Source organism: Sturnus vulgaris, chromosome 22, assembly GCF_052056855.1.
Source record: "Sturnus vulgaris isolate bStuVul1 chromosome 22, bStuVul1.hap1, whole genome shotgun sequence".
In the NCBI taxonomy this organism is placed as follows: domain Eukaryota; kingdom Metazoa; phylum Chordata; class Aves; order Passeriformes; family Sturnidae; genus Sturnus; species Sturnus vulgaris.
The window spans coordinates 10,871,730-10,889,285 of NC_142264.1; the positions used below are offsets into that span (position 1 = coordinate 10,871,730).

Below are 17,556 nucleotides of genomic sequence, written 5' to 3' on the forward strand. Positions count from 1 at the left end.
TAATGCTGCTTTGTGTTGGACAAGGGGAGCTTTTGTTAACCCCAGGCAGCTGCCAAAGGGCCTGCCCTGAGCACAGGCTGGATGGAAGGATGGATAGAAGGAAGAGTGGATGGGATTAAGGAGGAGAGCTGGCCTGGTTCAGTCCTTACTGCTGAGGGCATCCATCCTTGGGTTCAGAGCTGACAGGAGACAGATGTGGCAGCAGGTTGGTCACTTCAAAATACACCCTTGGATGCCCCAGCACATGGCCGTGGGAAAAGTCAGGCGGGAGCAAGGTGGGCAGCATCCAAGAGCAAGGACAGTGTGGCACTCTGGTACACAGATCCCGCAGCCCACGGTTTAGTCCGTCCTGTCATGGGGGGGTACCAGGGGTAGAAGCGCTGACCTGTGTACGGTTGAGGGGCAGGAGGGCGGCGGCTCGAGGGGAGCGAGGGTTCCCTGGGCCCCTGGGACAGTAGCCCCGCTCCGGACAGCCATCACCGGGGCCACTGTTACCGGGACGAACCAGGCCCGGGCCGCGCTGTGCCGGGGAAAGAGGAGCGGGCGCGTCCGGCGGTGCCTTTAAGGGGCGGCTGCCGCGGGCCGGGGGTGGTGCTGGTGCTGGTGCTGCGCAGGGTCGGGGCGGGTGCGGCGGAGCCAGGCCTGGCCGAGGCTGCTCCGGTTCCTCGCAACCCACGGCAAGCAGTAGACGACGGCTGCGTGGGGATGGCGGTGGGAGGCGGGTGACTGCGGAGCTTAGCGCAGCGCGGCCGGCCCGACCCGACCCGACCCGACCCCACCCCACCCCACCCCACCCCACCCCACCCCACCATGGGGTTCCTGCATCAGCTCCATCTTCTGCTCTGGAAGAACGTGACACTGAAGCGGCGCAGCCCGGTGAGCGGGGACGGGGGGCGCCCTGCGGCCGCGAGGGGCGAGGCCGGACCCCGCGCGGGAGTGATGCCGGAGGGTTCCCCCAGTCTTCCGGGCCGGCGGTGTCCGCTCATCTCGGGCCGCCCGTGCACGCATCCTCCGGCCCCGCGCACCCTCGGGGCCCTGTGCGGCAGCAACAGTTGAGGCTCTCCGCTGTCGTGTCCGTGGGGCCTCCCGGACCCGGGGGCCGCAGGAGGAGCCCGGGACCGGGGCCGGATGTCGCCCCCCCGCGTGGGATCGGTCCCCGAGCCCTAGTACCCGCCGAATATAAATAGGTTCTCAGCCCATATGTGGGTCGGAGCCGCCTGTCTTCCGTGGGCTAGAGAAAAAGCAACTTAGTGGGGTTGGGGCCGGGGAGCTGGTGTGTGTCCCTCCCGGGCTGGCAGAAGGGGCAAGATGGCATCGACCGTGCTGGGGCTTTGGGACCGCTGCCAGCCTGTCACAGACTTCCCGTGTGGGGTCACCCATGAGCCCCTCGAGGGGCCCGGCTGCTGTGGGCAGGGGGTGGGTGCGCTGCCCGACAGAGCCGTTTATTTTTAGCGGATGGGGGAGGGGAGCGAGCTGCTGCTCGCAAGCTGGTATGGCTTTTCTCTTCCCTTCCCAAATATCCTGCAGGCCCGATTCTGCTGTTCCTCACCGCAGCTGCCTGCACTAGACCCCGTGTCCCGGTAGCCGGAGCAGCAGAGGTCCCTGTGACAGGAGCAGGGCCGAGCCTGACGCTGCAGGCAGGTTTCCCTGCGCTGACAGCCCTGGTGTCCCCAAAATAGATGAGGGGGTTGATGCTCTTTGGCTGAGTCATCTGCCCTCTTTACCCTGAGCAGAGCTGCATGGCCACGGCGGGGACCACGCCAGACCCTTGCTCGCAAGGATAAGCAGCCTGGCACAGCTGCTGGCAGCCAGGCACTGCTGGGCCCTGACACACACCGGCTGACCTGGCCCTGGCTGCTATGGCCATTGGGTTACAGAGTAGGGGTGCACACAGCTTTTGGGGACCCATTTCTCTGTGACCCTCCCTACCAGCCCTGTGGGCAGCATGGGAGTGCAGCTCAGGAAGCTGTGACCAGAAGAGGAGGAGGATGAGGAGCCCAGGCCCCTTCCACCTGCACGTGTATGCGCTGTTGCTGGAGTGCCAGTGCTGCAGGCAGGGTATGGAGCAGCCCCTCCTTGCCCACCCAGTGATGCCGTGAGTGCATGGGGTGTGCAGGGGACCAGCTGTGTGCCAGGATGAGAGCTGGTCCCAGTGCCGTGGGTGCTCATGGATGTATTTGATGTAGTCCCTAGGACAGCTGTGCCCTGAGAATGTGTATGTCACCTCCTTCCTTGTGCTACTGCTGTGTGTGAATCCCAGAATTACTTGGTGTCCCTGGTCTGCACAGGGTCCATCATCCTACCCACTCCCTGGGGAGCTCTGCCCTCTCTGAGCATTGCTGAGCTGCCGTGCTGGTTGGCCTGGGCAGAGCCACAGCGACTGCACCTGGCATTCAGCAGTGGGTTCCCCAGTGCAGTTCTGCCCTGGCAGCAGCTGCAGAGGGATGTTTCACTGTGAGAAACCAGCTCCCATTGGGATGATCTTACTGCAGCAGCCAGAGGCCGGGGGACTGGAGCAGGGAAGATGGAATGCACTACGCGCCCATTCTCCTGCTGGGTGTTCACCCCGGGGCAGGTAGAGTTGGGGTTTGCTGGACTTCTCCCAGCCTCAGAGAGGGAGTGTGGGTACCAGCAGCTGCCTTTTTGCACAGCCTAGTGTTGCAGGTGCTCCCTTGGAGTCAGTCTTTGCCACCATGTGCTCTGCTCCCGGCAATAGATGGAACAGCAAACCCAGTGCTGCAATGTGGGGTGGGAAGCAGAAACCCCAGGTTTGACTGAGGGCTCTGGGCTGAGACTTGAGAACTGGAGCAGTTTTGTGTTCTGCCTATGAATGTTGGTGGCCTGGGGGCATCCTCACTGTCCCTGGCAGCAGGGGCTGTTCAGGAGGAGGATTGCATTAGGGTACAGCCAAGGTTTTGGGATAGACTTTATTCACAGGCACTTGGTGAAAGCTTGGCCATTAGGGTTGTCCAGGCCACTTATGGGTGGATGGTGGGTGCAGAGAGACCTGCGGCATAGCCAAGGGGATGGCCAGGCACTGTCCCTGGCCAGTGGCACCTCTGTAAGGCCTTTTTCCCAGCCCATGGTGGCTTTGAACCTTATCTAGTGTGGCTGAGCTGGTCCGGGGGCTGCTCTGGGGTTTGGCTCTTCGGTTTATTCTTCCCAGAGCAGAAATTCAGGCAGGAACCCTGGGATGATGGAGGTCTGAGCAGAACAGCATTGGTGGCTCTTGGCAGAGGGAAGCCCGGGCTGTGGAGTCCCCTGGGGTGCTCATGGGGATTGCTGGCTGTGCCTTGAGTCTGCTGGGACAGGAACTGTTAAAGGATGGGCTCTCCCATGACTTTGGTATCTGGTTGGAAGTAAAATTAGCAGGTGGTCTCTCAAAAGTTACCACAGACAGACTTCAGGGTGTTCACCTGCCTGCCCTGGGGCTCTTTGTGCCCAGTCGTTTGGGATGGGCAGGCAGCCAGAGCTGGAGCTCCCAGTGATAGAAGTGTGCTTCCAGTTTGCTTGATCCTGGGGAAGGGTTGGTGGGCAGATCAGGGCTCTTTGAAGGGAATGGTGGGAGCAGTTCTGTGCTGTTTTGGTGCTGCAGCACATTGATGCGGCTCCCTGCAGCATGGGCCCTGGGATGAGGGAAGGAGTATAGGGAGAGCTGACAGCAGTGCAGGATCTGTGCCTTCTACACTTTGTCTGGAAGACAGAAAACTTTCTGGCAGATCTGTCCCTTCCCTCTGGCAAGTGGAAGAGAGCTGCGGGGAAACTGATGCTGCCAGAAAAGGAAAGGCTGAAATTTGGCATGCTGGGGGGCTGTAACAGTGCCTCTGCTGGGGTGCACAGGCACAGGGTCCTAGGGACAGGATGGCATGCTGGAACAGGATGCTGGTACTGGATCCTGCAGCAGGACTTGGTTGGCTACTGCCCTGGCTCTGGGTGCTCTTTGCTCCCTCATTGTTTGCAGCGAGTGTGGGGAGGGGAAGCACGGGTTTGGCAGGGATGTGCTGGCCCAGCAGTGTCTCTGTAAGTCCCTGGTGGCACGGCAGCCAGGTGGTACCTGCTGTGGAACACCTTCCTCCACACTGGCTGCTGGCATGACCCTGTGCTTAGGGCAGGCATCTTGTGCCAGTGCTGTGTGACTTTTATACAGGGCACTGACGATGATGTGCCCTCTTCATCCAGTACACAGGTGCCTGGCTGACACTGCAGGAATGGGGAGAACTGTGGTGGGTGTTCCTGGGCCCTCAGCTCAGGAGACTTGTTGACAAACCCCGGCAGGGATTTCTTGCTCCTCCAGCCTCCCCAACGCAGGACCCCAGGCTGCCATGCCAGGGCTGTCGGGGGTGGGGGGGGGAATGTGCCCGTGCTGGAGGCAGGAGGTAGTGGGATAGATGGACATAACTGTAAGTGACCAGAGGCAGAGGTGAGGGCGGCCAGGCCTTGGCAGGATGGGAGTTGGCAGCCCCTGGACCCTGGCATTTTCTATCCCCACGGGGCAGGTGACCTTGAGGAAGCCTCTCAGTCCCACACCTGGGTGGTTACCATCAGTGGGTGTCCATGGTTGGGTCTCCACTTGAGCTGGGCAGCTTGGCACAGCCTCCTGCATTTTGGGGCCTGTTTTGTCCCAGAGCTCTCGAGCTCGTCTTTCCCAGTGACCATGACTTTACCTGCCTTTATTTTCTGGCTGTGGGCGAAAGTGGGTATTTAACAGTGATTAAAGTCTGGAGCCATAAAAATTTAAAGGTATTTCTGCAGCCTTGAAATGCTATTGGAAAAGTTGGATCCTGCAGGTGCTGAGAGACACATCTCTCAGGGTTCCTGCAGGCCAGCACCTAGTGCCAGTTCCTGTTGGCACTGTGGGCAGCCCTGGGATGGGCAGAGAGGCTGGCGTGGAGTAGGCAGCAGCTCTTTCCTCCCATGAGGAGACAGGCAGACCCTGCCCTGTCCTCTGGGGCGTACGTGCAGGGATTTTGAACGCTGTGTGTGATGCTGCTTCACCTGTGTTGGAGCCAATAAACCCCCTTGCAGGTGGCAGGCTGTGGGAGAGGGGGGCTGACATGGCAGGTTTGGGGTGCAGGGGTGTCGCTGGAGTTTGCCAGCTTGAGAGTTTTAGTATGGGGGTAACCCAGCCCCTGACTGCCCCTCTCCCACACCATGCTGGCTGGTGGCTTGTGGGTGTCAGGCATTGCTGGGGGCAGACAGGAGGGAACTGAGCGGACTTTTGAGTAACAGCAATGGACAGGAAGAGCTGCCTCTGCCTAGTCTGGCTGTCCCCACGAGGACTGCACCCTGGGCTACTGGGACCGGAGTGCTGCTACATCTTGGGGACACCAGTGGAGTTGAGCAATTGTCCACGACCTGACACTCATGTCTGTGCTGACCCTGGCTCCTGCATGTCTCCCAGCTGTCCCAGTGCTGGCTGGAGGGTGGGCATGGTGGCACTGTTGTGCTGGGCGGGCTGTTTACTCTGCTGTTTGCACCACTGTCCTGTGGTGCTTGTCTGGCCTTTTGACCTGGCTGTGTGGGAGCTGTGTGTTGCAGCAGTCACGGCTGCCTCCTGCTCAGCCTCCTAGCAGCCTCTCGCTCCCATCTGACAGTGTGGCGGAAGATGGGCATAGGCGTTGAATCACTGTCCCAGTGCTCCAGGAAAGACATGTCCCCCTGCCAAGGGCCAGCACCCTGCTGTGGGACCCACCCAGCTCTGCTTCGCTGCTTAGGAATTGGGCAGGACCTCACCACCTCTGCCTCCAGCCAAGGGCAGGGCCGAATGTGGGACAAGTTACTGCACTGTCTGTAGGGCGGCGGGTGGACACCCAGCACTTGTGCAAACCTGGACAGCATCTATGATCATCCTGCTCACATCCAACCAGGCTGAAATGAACATGTGGAAGGAGAGAATGCCACCACCCAGGAGCTGTCCCTGGCCTCCACAGCCACTGTCACCTGGTGCAAGGGCTCCTGGGACCAGTGTCCCACCCTTGGTCCTGCACCTGTGCCCTTGTCAAGAGGGGAAACAGGAGGCAAGAGAGGAGGGAGGCAGGGGATGGGTGACAGGGTAGGGCTGGTGCAATCATGGCCAGCTGCTGGCAGGGACCCGCCCCTTTCTTCTCTCCTTGGCCCTCTCCTACCTACTGGGGAGCATTTCTTTCTCAGCTGCTTGCATCCTGGCCTTTCCTCCTTGCTTCCTCACACAATGTCAAAATATCTCCCAGTGTCTTGCAGCTGTGGGCAGGGACCCCACCATCTCCAGGCTGTGCTGGTGTCCCTGCCAGCTGCCTCTCTGGAAGTCTGAGGCTCCATTGAGCCCTTCTGTATGCCAGTGTGGATGTAGAGTAGCCCTGGTCTCCCCACCTCTGGGAAATCCCCATGAGGGCAGCCCTGGGGATCAGTGGCTCAGGGTCAGTCCTAGAAGTGCAGCCTGGTAAACAGCCATGCTATCTGCTACCATGTCTGCCCATCACCACGTCACTCTGGTTGCCAAAGGTGTAGGACAGCCTGCTCTGACACTGGGGTGTGTGGTAGTGCAGAAGGGACAAGGGACATCTCTGGGGTTGGAGATGAGCAAAAGTCAATGACCCCATCATAAAAACAACAGCAAGCAGGTTCCAACAAGCTGTTGCCACCAAGGACGGTCCCCACATGAGCCTGGTACAGGCCAGTGTGGGTGTGTGGGGATGGTCCCCCCACTGCCTGAGCACAGAGGCCCCGTTGTGTGCCTGGTAAACAGGCAGGGGGTGGGGCAGGGGCCACGGGACAGCAGTGTGTGTCAGGGTGTCCCCTGCTATCCTGCCTTGTGCAGGAACAGTGACACCAGGCACTGTCCCTGGGACTGGTGTTATCAGAAAGATCAGGATTCTCAGGCGCTGCTCCTGGGGGCATTTTCTGTCTCCTCCAGCCCTTCTTCCTCTCCAAAGCCAGGAACTCTGGCATAGTGAGTGCAGCATGGGCAGCACCCATGGGTGCAGTTGTGCTCATCCTGCAGAAGTAGCACTGTGGCCATTTGCTGGCAGGGACCTGGGTGCTGGGCTCCCTCTGCTCACTGCCATTTGGGGCTGCTCAGACTTTCTTGACAGAGTGTTGGCGGCCCCTGAGTGAGGCAGCATGGAGGTGATGTTGGAGCAGGAGGGCCTGACCCTGTCACCTGTTGGCAGCTGCATCCTTTATGTTAAGGACTGTTCTTGCCACTCCATGGGCTTTTGGCACTGGTCACTAGTGGGAGGCCGGTTGTGGTGGGTTGTGTAGCAAGCACCTTCCCAGCAGTGGAGCTGGGCCCTGCCCATGTGTAGCAGCAGGTTTCAGGGTCTCAGCTGCAGCCTTGGGTCTGATCTGGCCCTGGAGTGAGCCGAAGTTGGCTCACCTTGCCGTGTGCCTCAGTTTCCAAAGCTGAAGTGGTTCCCTGCTGCTGGGCAGTGGGGCTGTGACGTATCCGGGCACTCTGGTGCAAAGTGGCAGCAGCTGTGCTGGCAGTGTGCCGGGTGCTTGCTCCTGCCGGTGGCTGGAGATGCTGATGCCTATCCCCAGGGCTTCTGGGCACAGAGCCTAGTCTGGACTTCTGAGCCACTGTGGCCAGGAATTCCTGGAGATTTGCTGTTTTTTACTATATGCTGCCAGTATTTATATATCTTGCAGCCAGAGCCTTTTGGGAGGTCATGGAAGGAGTGTCGTGATGGCCCAGTTGCACCTGGAGCTGGCTGAAGGTCTAAGCTCTGCTATTAGACTCAGCTGTTGAATATTGTGAGATCCAGCAGTGGCACAGGTGACAAGGGGACATCATGTTGCTCCAAGCTGTGAGGGCACTAGCCTTCAGGACTTGAGGTCTTCTCCCTGGGCAGCCCCAGCTATGGTGGACCATCGAGGCTGAGCTCAAGCCCCAGCACCCTGTTTACACTGCTGGAGGAGGGATCCATCCCCTCTGTGTACCCTGCCCTGTCTTGCAGTGCTTTGGACAAGGTGGTGCAGGCAGGAGATTGTGGGATGCTCAGGAACCTGTGTGCCACTGGCTGAGCTGTGACAGAGCCACCAGCCAGCTGCAGTATGTGGATACAGTGCTGCACTGCACCAATGCCTGGGGGCCCTTGTGCTGCCCGTGCTTCTCCCTAGTGGCTGGGTTCTGTCCCTAAGAATCTGTTCCCTCTGCTCTATGTCATCCCCAGTGGGTGCTGGCCTTTGAGATCTTCATCCCCCTGGTGCTCTTCTTCATCCTCTTGGGGCTGCGGCAGAAGAAGCCAACCATCCCTGTGAAGGAAGGTGAGTCCCAGCAAGATGATGCTTGGGACACTCTCACACTTGGGGGCACCCTGAGGCCCTGGGGAGGTGCTCCAGCCTGGTGGCAGGGGGGACCTGGAGAGGCCTTCAGAGGGACATTACACTGGGCAGGGGCTACAGCCAAGGACTCGTGGAAGTAGCAGAGTCTGTCCCAGCCTGGGGAGGTTCCCCAGGGGTTGCAGCACCAACCAGCCTGTGCCTGTCATCGGCACGGACATTTTGCATGGGGAAGGGTGAGCTGGATGGTGCTGGAACAGCCACAGTCCTCCTAAGTAGTTGAGGGTCAACTGGAGTGGCTCTGGGAAGGGCTCCCCAGTGAGAGAGAAGGTGACCTACAGGAAGCCCTATGCCTGGCCCTGGGGCTCTCAGAGGCCTGGCAAGATGATAAATTGATGGGACTGGGGCTGAGGGCTCTGGGAGAATTCCAGCTGGAGCTTTGGCCTGGGCTCTGGTGCCCATGGGCTGTGATACTGGGAGGAGGCAGCAGAGTGAAGCTGCCAGCTCGCGAAGGCCTGTGAATGCCCACCTTGATGGGTGCCCTGGCACAGGTGGCACAGCAGGCCAGGGGAGATGCTGGGTACTGGTGGTGACCCCATGTAACGATGGTTTGAGCCTGTGTTTCAGTGTGTCCCGGCGAGGGAGAGCCCAGCTGCCAGTGTGGTCCAGCTGCAGCAGGCACTGTCTGGGTTCCTGCCTTGGCACTGACATGCGCTCTCTGTTGTGTGGTTTTTGGTTTGGTTTTCTGTTCTTTTTTGCTCACGTTTTCTTTTTCTTTCCCACCATCTCCCCTGCCCGCCTGCCCTTCATGCCTCAACTGCATGCGCCAGTCTGTAAGTTGGTGGGACGGGTGGGCGCCTCCCCCCATTCCCTTGCCAGTGCTGGCCTCATAGTCTAGGGAGGAAGAGCCTCATTCACTCTGGCCTAATCCATGCCTTGCCCTCCTCCACGGCTGGTGAAGATGAGCTTGGGCAGCACAGTATGGCACCTGCCTGCTCCTCCCTAGGGACTGACCAGCCATGGTGGTGTACCCCCTTGGTTGATGATGCTGGGTTCCCCAGGTGCTCGGGCCTCCTGGGCTGCATAGGGCTCTCCAGGCTGGGTGGAGGCTTGTCTTAGCCCTTCTTCTTGCCTGCCTCCTGGAGCAAAGTCTGCTGGGTCCTGTCACCCATGTGGTGGCCTGTGGTCACGCAGTCTTGTGCAATCAACCAGGGGTTGGGGCTGGCTCCCGCCCTGGCAACATCACCAGGTCCCTGTCTTGGTCCCTCATGGCTGGAACAAGCGGTGATGTGGCACTAGAGCTCAAGGCCACCAAGATGCCATGCGCTGACTTTGTCATCAAACTGTGGCGTGTGGGTTCCAGCACCCCACAGGCTGCTGGCCTATCCCGTGCTGCACCTGTCCCTTGTTCCTGCCAGAAGCCCATCTTCACCAGTCCCCACCGATTACGGCCTTGCTAACAGCACTTACCTATCTCTAACCGCAGGGTCATTGGCAGGGTGGCAAGAGCCGGGTCCCTGCCTGACACTGCCCAGTGACAACCTGTGGTCCCCATCGGGCAGGGGCATTCTGGTCTTGCCCTACCCTGGGGAAGGACACGAGATTGTCCCAGCAGGGATGATGGCTCAGTGCCAGTGGAGGGGGGAAGATTTGCCAGCCCTTTGCTGCTTCTTGTTTCTTTCATCTTCCTATTCTGTGTCTCTATTTCCACCTACCTCCAGCTGCTGCATATTGGGGCAGCCGGGCTGGGGGGAGGCTGGGGGCTCTGGGAGCTGCCGGTGACAAATCTATTTTCCCTATCATATTTTTCCTCCTTTTCCTCTGGAGATCCACCACTGCCTATGAGGCTACTAACAGGAGGGGACGGGAGCCTGGAAGAGGTTGGTGGCCATCTTGGGGCAAGTGGCAGAAATTGGCATCGTCATGGGGCTCAAGGGAGCCATCACCCAGGGAAGAGTGGGTGGGGGCTAGAGGGCTGGAGCCACAGGTGCTGGAGCTGCCTGAAGCCCCACAGCATTACCAGGCAGGACAGCCCTGGTGGGAAAGCTGCTGACTTCTGACCATGGCCGCCAGCCTCCCATGGGCTCGCAGACCCCAGCGCGTGCTTTTCTGAAATGAGTGTCTGTTTCTCTGGTGGCCCTTTCCCCTTCCCTGCCTCTTTGCCTCTTCTCCCTGCTGCCTGCACTTTCCTTGGCCTCTTCTGCACTCTTACTGGCTCCAGCTTTCTACACGGCGGCCCCGCTCACATCAGCTGGGATCCTGCCGGTCATGCAGTCCCTGTGCCCCGACGGCCAGCGTGATGAGTTTGGCTTCCTGCAGTACTCCAACTCCACGTGAGTCCTGCCCTCACCATGTGCTTCCTCTCCCACCTCTAATGCTCCTGCACAGAGCCTGTCTCTTTCCGTGCTGGCACTGCCACCCTGGGGCTGAGGCAGAAGCTGGCATCCCCCAGGATGGGGGACTTGGGTGCAGACTACTGTGTCCTTGGTGCAGGGGACCCCTCAGTCTGTTCTGCTATGGGCTCCCAGGTGTTCATGCTGGGAGGAGGATGGAGTTGGCCCTTGGAGACACCTTGAGGTGCTGGGGCTCACAGGCAAGGGCAATGATGCCCCATTTCAGACAGGACTGCTGTCCCGTGCACCTGAGGGGGTCTTTCCCCCAGAGCTCTGGGGAAGGTATCCCCATCCCTCTGTCCCTGAAGCCAGGGTGGTGCTGGGCTCTCGCAGGGTGACACAGATTCTGGAACACCTCAGCGAGGCAGTAGAGCAAAGCAGCCTCTTCGACCCACAGCACCCAGGACTGGAGGAGGAGCTGGAGTCGCTGCGTGGGCACCTGGAGGCCCTCAGCAGCCCTGAGCCCAGCTCCATGGACACCCACTTCAGCAGCCGAGCAGGTGGGTTGTGCTCTGCCTGCCCCTGCTGCCTGTGCAGGCAGGGATAGCGTCAGCTTGCCCGACACCCAGCAAAGTGATGGTGTGTGGCAGTGCCCTGACACTGTCCTGCATCACTGCATCAGGCAGGGCCAGCTCTGGGGCCGTGCCATGTCCCTGATGCTGGTGGGCTGCTCTGACCTCCCACCTTGTTCCTTGGCAGGGTCCAGCTTCACACTGGCATGGGCGGCCAAAGACCAGGGCGAGCTGCGGCGCTTCCTGATGCAGAACCTGTCCCTCCCCAACAGCACGGCTGAGCTGCTCCTGGGCTCAAGCATTGACCTGCGGGAGGTAGGTGACCTCTGGGCTTTGCAAGGGTCTGTGCTGCCCTGTGAATGGCACCCAGCTGGGATTTGTCCTACTCTGCCACCCCACGCCAGGGCCTTGCTGGGCAAGCAGGTGCAGCACCGGTGCTCCACTTTTAGCATACCTGGCAGTCCTGCTCTCATCTCGGTGCAGGTGTGCCAGCAGTTTTTTGATTCCTTTCCTTTGGTACCTGATGAGACTCATGAGCAAGACCTATGGGATGGGTTTGGCCCCAGCAAGAAGATGACACAGCTGGAGGTGAGGAGCAGTGTTGCATGCAAGGGGACATGGTAGGGTAGAGCCCATCCTATTGTTCCCTCTGTATCCCACCCCAGGTGATCTGGGGGTGTCTGTCCCAGTAGAGGGGCTGTGACAGAACATTGTCAGGGGGCAGAGCAGCAGCAGCAGGGATGGCTGAGGTTCATCCTGGTGCTGCCACCAGTTCCCCCAGTGTTATGAGACACACCAATACCTGTGCCTGGGTTTACCATTGCAGTGGGGGTTTGCACTGCCTGAGTGGTGCCTGAGTGGTGGCTGTGGAGGGAGCAGGGGAGATTTTTTTCCCCCCTTGCATATGGCATGCAAGAGACCTCTGCTCCCTACATCTGCACATCCCTTTCCCTCCCCTTGGAGACCACGGATGCTGTGGGGCTGTTCATGTATGCTTGGGGACATACAAGGAGAGGGACCTGGGGGAAGCTCCCTTCCCACCAGCCATCCCTGTTCTTCATCTTGCAGAAGAGCCTTCCCAGTGGCTGGAGGAGCCTGCGGGAAGGGCTGGTTCAGAGGATGCTGCAGGACCCAGTGGCAGCCCCACGCCGGCCGGCACTGCTCCGCATACTCTCCCAGGCTCTGGGCCTCACCAGCACTGCTGTGGCACCTGCCATCTCTGATAGTCCTCAGGCCTTCGTCACCGAGATGGAGGTAAGCACCTCATGAGGCAACCTACGCTGCTCTGCCAAAGCAGGCACTTCAGCGCTGTCTCTACAACTTCCTGCCCTGTAGAACGTCCTCTTCACCGGGCCAGTGCTGGAGCAGCTGACATGTGAGCAGAACCCAGGGGGACTGCGCCGCCTCCTACACGTGTCCCCCAGGCAGCAGCCACTGCTGTCAGCATACCAGGCACTGGCCTGCAACGGCAGCCGCGCCACCCGCCAGGAGCGCTTTGCCCAGCTGGCCTCTGAGCTCCAGGAGCAGCTGGACACCCCCAAGATCATCAGCAGGGTGAGAGCAGGGCTGGTGGCAGGGATGAGACTTGGGCAGGGTTTTCTACTCAGCTGGTGTTGTATTGGGAATGGGGAACAATTACATGGCCTGGCTTCTTCTGGTCACCCCTTCTCTGACACGACTATCCCCTGCACCTAGCTCCATGGTAAGATCCCAGGTGGTTTCCCCTCTAGCACTTGTTTGGACACTGCCTATTGGATGGGACTGGGTGTCCCCAATGTCTTCTTAGGTGTCCCTGCCAGCTTCTCTCTCCAGGACCGGCAAAGTCCTTTGTGGCACAGCTCAAGCCTGACTTGGAGGTCCCAATCCTTGTCCCACCCAAGTTTGATGTGTCCTTCCTCTCTTGAGTGATAACTCTTGTCCTCACACAAGTCCGTGCCAGCATTTGCCACCATTCTCACTGCCTCATAGCCACAGATGAACAGCAGCAGCACAGATGAGTCCAGGGCCTTACCTCAGCACAGCTCCAACCTAGTCCAGCAATGAGTAACTCCTTGTCCACTCATACTCGCAGCTGAAGCTGGAGGAGGTGAACAGCACAGCTACCCAGCACCGCCTCCGTGCCCTCCTAGAGGACCTGGTGGAGATGGAGAAGGTTCTCCGGGATATGGACATCCTCTCAGCACTGGCTAAGCTGCTGCCCAGGGGAGCCTGTGCCAGCAAGGCCCCGCCACCCACGGCCAACAGCACCAGCTGGGTCAGCGCCAATGCTACGGCCGGCAATACCACGGCAGAGGAGGAGGGGGGCGCTGCGGACGGCCCGTCTGGTACCGAAAACCCCCAGGGGCAGTTCTCAGCGTTTGTGCAGCTCTGGGCGGGGCTGCAGCCCATCCTCTGCGGCAACAACCGGTAGGTAGGAGTGCTAGGGGATGGATGGCTCCAGGTTCTCTCTGCGCAGGCCAGCACCCCTTGCTGAGCAGGCAGGATGGGTGCCACAGCCTTGTGCTGCAGCCCTGTGGCTGGGTGCTCCCTGTGTTGGGCAGCACCACACAGGCGCTGGAGTCAGTGTGCAGGCCTATCATAGGCAGGGGTGGGGGCTTCCTGCAGCAGGGGGTGCTGAGCCTGAGGCAGAGTGGAAAGCCTGAGCTCCCTTTGCAGGACCATTGAGCCTGAGGCACTGAAGCAGGGCAACATGAGCTCGCTGGGCTTCACCAGCAAAGAGCAGCGAAACTTGGGCCTCCTTGTGCATCTGATGACCAGCAACCCCAAAATCCTGTATGCGCCTGTGGGCACTGAAGTTGACAAGGTCATCCTGAAGGTGAGGATGCATAGGCTGGGACCCCTGTCCTTCTGCCACCATCCTGCTCTGCAGGTGGGCTATGTGGCAGGGAAGAGGTCAGTTGCCAGACACAGCCAGCTCCCACAGGCAGTGAGAGGTGGGCAGGTATCTCCATGGCTGCTAGCCATCCCAGAGAGCAGGAAGCCCCTGCCTCTGCCTGCTGTATGATTTTCTGCCTGGCCCCCAGGCCAATGAGACCTTCGCCTTTGTGGGCAACGTCACCCACTACGCCAAGGCGTGGCTGAACATCTCCCCCGAGATCCGGGCCTACCTGGAAGAGGGCAGGCTGCAGAGGCGCATCCACTGGCTCCAGCAGGTAGGACAGTGTGGTGAGCATGAGCCTGCCTGGGATTTACTGCCCTGGGAGTGGAGAAGGGGTCGTCCTCCCCCCAGATACCCTGTAACTTCTTTGTGGGGTACTCCCTGGTATCCACCTTCTCTTGTGGAGACACTAGTCTGGATCCTGCACAGTGTGCACACTGTCCCCGTCCCCAGGAGCAGCTTTGGGTCCAACCTGTGTCCATGGTGCGGACAGTGACCTGACAGGCAGGGCATACCCCAACTTCTCCTTCCCATATCTTCTTCTCTGTCTCAGTTGACCACTGACCTCCACAAGCACCCAGAGATCCTGAATGTCTCTGACAGTGATGTTCTCCACAACTTTCTCAACGGCAACTTCTCCCTGCCCAATGCCAGCATCCTGCTCCAGCAGCTGGATACCATTGACAATGCTGCCTGCGGCTGGGTCCGCTTCATGGCCAAGGTAAGGTGGAGCCCATCTGTGGAAAGACTGAACCACTGATCGCCAGGCTCTGTTGGGCTGAAGAGGGTCAGATCAACTGAGACCCTTTTAAGAGCATGAGATAGGAGCACTGGGGGAGGTGGTGACTCCTGCAGTGTCCAGAGCTTTGGGGTAGGTGTCTAGGGTGGAGGTTCTCACACCCTGTTGACTTCAGGGCTGGGGTTGGCTTTGGGTGGCACATGGCTGTACTGTGTGCATGCTCTGTGTGCTAGACTCATCCGGGGCCTTGGGATCTTACTAGCCTGCTGGAGCATGTCCAGAGAAGGGCGATGGGCCCAGGGAAGGTTCTGGAGCACCAGTCTGGTGAGGAGTGACTGAGAGCTGGGGAAGCTCAGCCTGGAGAATAGGAAGCTCAGGAGAGACCTTCTAAGTCTCTAAAATTACCTAGAAGGATGTTGCAGCCAGGTGGGGGTTGGTCTTTTCTCCCAGGTGACAAGTGACAAGACAACAGGAAACAGCCTAAAGTTGTAGAAGGGGAAGTTTCGATTGGATTTTAGGGAAACTTTCTTCACTGAAAGACTGGTCAGCATTGGAACAGGCACTGGAACCATTGCCCAGGGCAGTGGTACTACCCCTGTGTTCAAAAAATGTGTGAATTTGACACCTGGGGGTATGGTTTAGTGCTGGGGCTTGATAGTGTTTGGATTAATTGACTCCATGATCTCAGAGGGCTTTTCCAATCTTAGTGATTCTATGATTCTCCTCTCACTAGGTCAGCGTGGACATCTTCAAAGGCTTCCCAGATGAGGAGAGCATTGTCAACTACACACTGAACCAGGCCTATCAGGACAATGTCACGGTCTTTGCCAGTATGTCCCTGGGAGCCAGCTCTTCTAGGGTTCCCTGAAACTTTCCCCTTCTCCTGCTGTGCCCTGGAGCCACTGGCTTCAGGATGTGGGTCCCTTGGTGCACGTGTTGGGTGGATGAGGGAGCTGAGTATCTCATGGTGCCCATCCTCTGCCCCATGCTGCTGTCCTGGCTCTCCCACTGACACGGCCTGCTGTGTGCCTTTGCATCCCATTGAGGTCTCACATCCCTGGCCATGCCACCCATCTCATCCATGGCAATCCTCATGGTGCCCTCCCCATCCCTGCCTGTTGCTGTGGGCCAGCTGATGTGGCTGGCCCCTGTCGACTCCTTCGTTCTTCTGCTGCCCACAGGCGTCATCTTCCAGACCAACAGGGATGGCTCATTGCCCCCCCATGTCATGTACAAGATCCGGCAGAATTCCAGCTTCACAGAGAAGACCAATGAGATCCGGCGGGCATACTGGCGGCCCGGCCCCAACACCGGCGGCCGCTTCTACTTTCTTTACGGCTTCGTCTGGATCCAAGGTAAGTGTCAGCACCCTGCCACAGCTGCCCACAGCCCTGGCCTCTGTGCACTCAGCCTGGCCTCTCTTTCTCTTCCACAGACATGATGGAGCGTGCCCTCATCAACACATTTGTTGGCCACGATGTCGTGGAGCCTGGCAACTATGTACAGATGTTCCCATACCCGTGTTATACCCGGGATGAGTGAGTAACACTCACCTGCAGGATTTTCCTCCTTCCACTTTGCAGGCCAGGGTACTTTAGCTGGGAAAAGGGAGCAAGTTTGGGGGCCTGAAAGAGATTGATGACACTGGAAGCGATGAGCAACCAGTTTAAGTCCAATTCCTTGGACTACCAGGCTCAGGAAGGCAGGGAAAAGTAAAGGAATGGAACATGGATCTGTCGGTGGTTATGGATTACAGTGGTCTGGAGGCAGTACCTGTAGAAGTCCCAGAGCCAGAGCCACCAACACTCCTGGGCAGGAGGTTGGAGAGGGCCCCATCCACACCAGGGTGGGCAGAGCCCTGCGGCTGAGCCCATGGCTACTACCTGCCTGCAGAGGCCTGCCAGCCACGACACTGGATTGTCCTGTGTCACTGGAGAAGTTATTTTAGGGCACTAAGGAGGTGCTGAGTTAGAGACTGGGTGTCTCTGAGTGGTGAGAGAGCTCCTCCAAGGCCCCATGCCCCAGGGTCTCCACAGGTGTCTGTGGCAGTGCCACCATCCGGTTCTCCCCTCTCTTCCTCTACCCCATCAGCTTTCTCTTTGTCATCGAGCACATGATGCCCCTCTGCATGGTGATCTCCTGGGTCTACTCAGTGGCCATGATGATCCAGCACATCGTGACAGAGAAGGAGCATCGCCTGAAAGAGGTAGGGATAGTGGAAGAGATTCTTGGGGAGGAATGGGCATATCTGAGCCCTTCCTTCTGTGCTGTGTCCCTGGTCACCTTCCTTATATTTCTGGGTTACATGGACTAGGGCAGATGCAGATCCCAAATCCCTGGGCTGAGCTAGTCCTTCTGAGTGTCCCCAGCATGAGATGAGCCCTTCCCAGACCTGGAGGGAGTTCCTTGGCACCCCAATAGAGGGTGCTGTGTCCTGCCCACTCTGGGCAGCTCCCTTGCCCTCCCAGCCCAGTGAGAATAGAAGCAGGGGTGCACAGGGTTGGGGACATCTTTGCCGAGTAGTTTTGTCCTCACAGGTGATGAAGATGATGGGCCTGAACAATGCAGTGCATTGGGTGGCTTGGTTCATCACTGGCTTTGTCCAGCTCTCCATCTCGGTCACAGCACTCACTGCCATTCTCAAGTATGGCAAGGTCCTGATGCACAGCGACGTCCTCATCATATGGCTCTTCCTTGCCATCTATGCTGTGGCCACCATCATGTTCTGGTGAGCTGCCTGGTCTGTGCTGGGCAGTGAAGGGGCATGGGCAGTGC

General features: G+C 59.0%; 1 protein-coding gene across 4 annotated transcripts in view; it reads left to right on the forward strand.

The window, feature by feature from the left end:
- Positions 1-761: 761 nt before the first annotated feature.
- The window catches only part of ABCA2 (ATP binding cassette subfamily A member 2), a 33,786-nt gene continuing 16,991 nt past the window's right edge, over positions 762-17,556 (forward strand). For 2 of the 4 annotated variants that reach the window (XM_088177417.1, XM_088177419.1), the window contains exons 1-17: positions 762-876; positions 8,151-8,244; positions 10,481-10,592; positions 10,986-11,152; positions 11,352-11,479; positions 11,648-11,752; positions 12,233-12,418; positions 12,500-12,718; positions 13,236-13,570; positions 13,820-13,979; positions 14,188-14,316; positions 14,596-14,763; positions 15,515-15,611; positions 15,963-16,136; positions 16,217-16,319; positions 16,873-16,987; positions 17,319-17,509. In XM_088177417.1, coding sequence (XP_088033543.1) covers positions 811-876; positions 8,151-8,244; positions 10,481-10,592; positions 10,986-11,152; positions 11,352-11,479; positions 11,648-11,752; positions 12,233-12,418; positions 12,500-12,718; positions 13,236-13,570; positions 13,820-13,979; positions 14,188-14,316; positions 14,596-14,763; positions 15,515-15,611; positions 15,963-16,136; positions 16,217-16,319; positions 16,873-16,987; positions 17,319-17,509 — 2,549 coding nt within the window. In that variant the 5' untranslated portion in view covers positions 762-810. Of the gene's footprint in view, positions 877-8,150; positions 8,245-10,480; positions 10,593-10,985; positions 11,153-11,351; positions 11,480-11,647; positions 11,753-12,232; positions 12,419-12,499; positions 12,719-13,235; positions 13,571-13,819; positions 13,980-14,187; positions 14,317-14,595; positions 14,764-15,514; positions 15,612-15,962; positions 16,137-16,216; positions 16,320-16,872; positions 16,988-17,318; positions 17,510-17,556 lie in introns of those variants that run through there. The other 2 variants (XR_015808042.1, XM_088177418.1) reach the window with 2 other exon arrangements.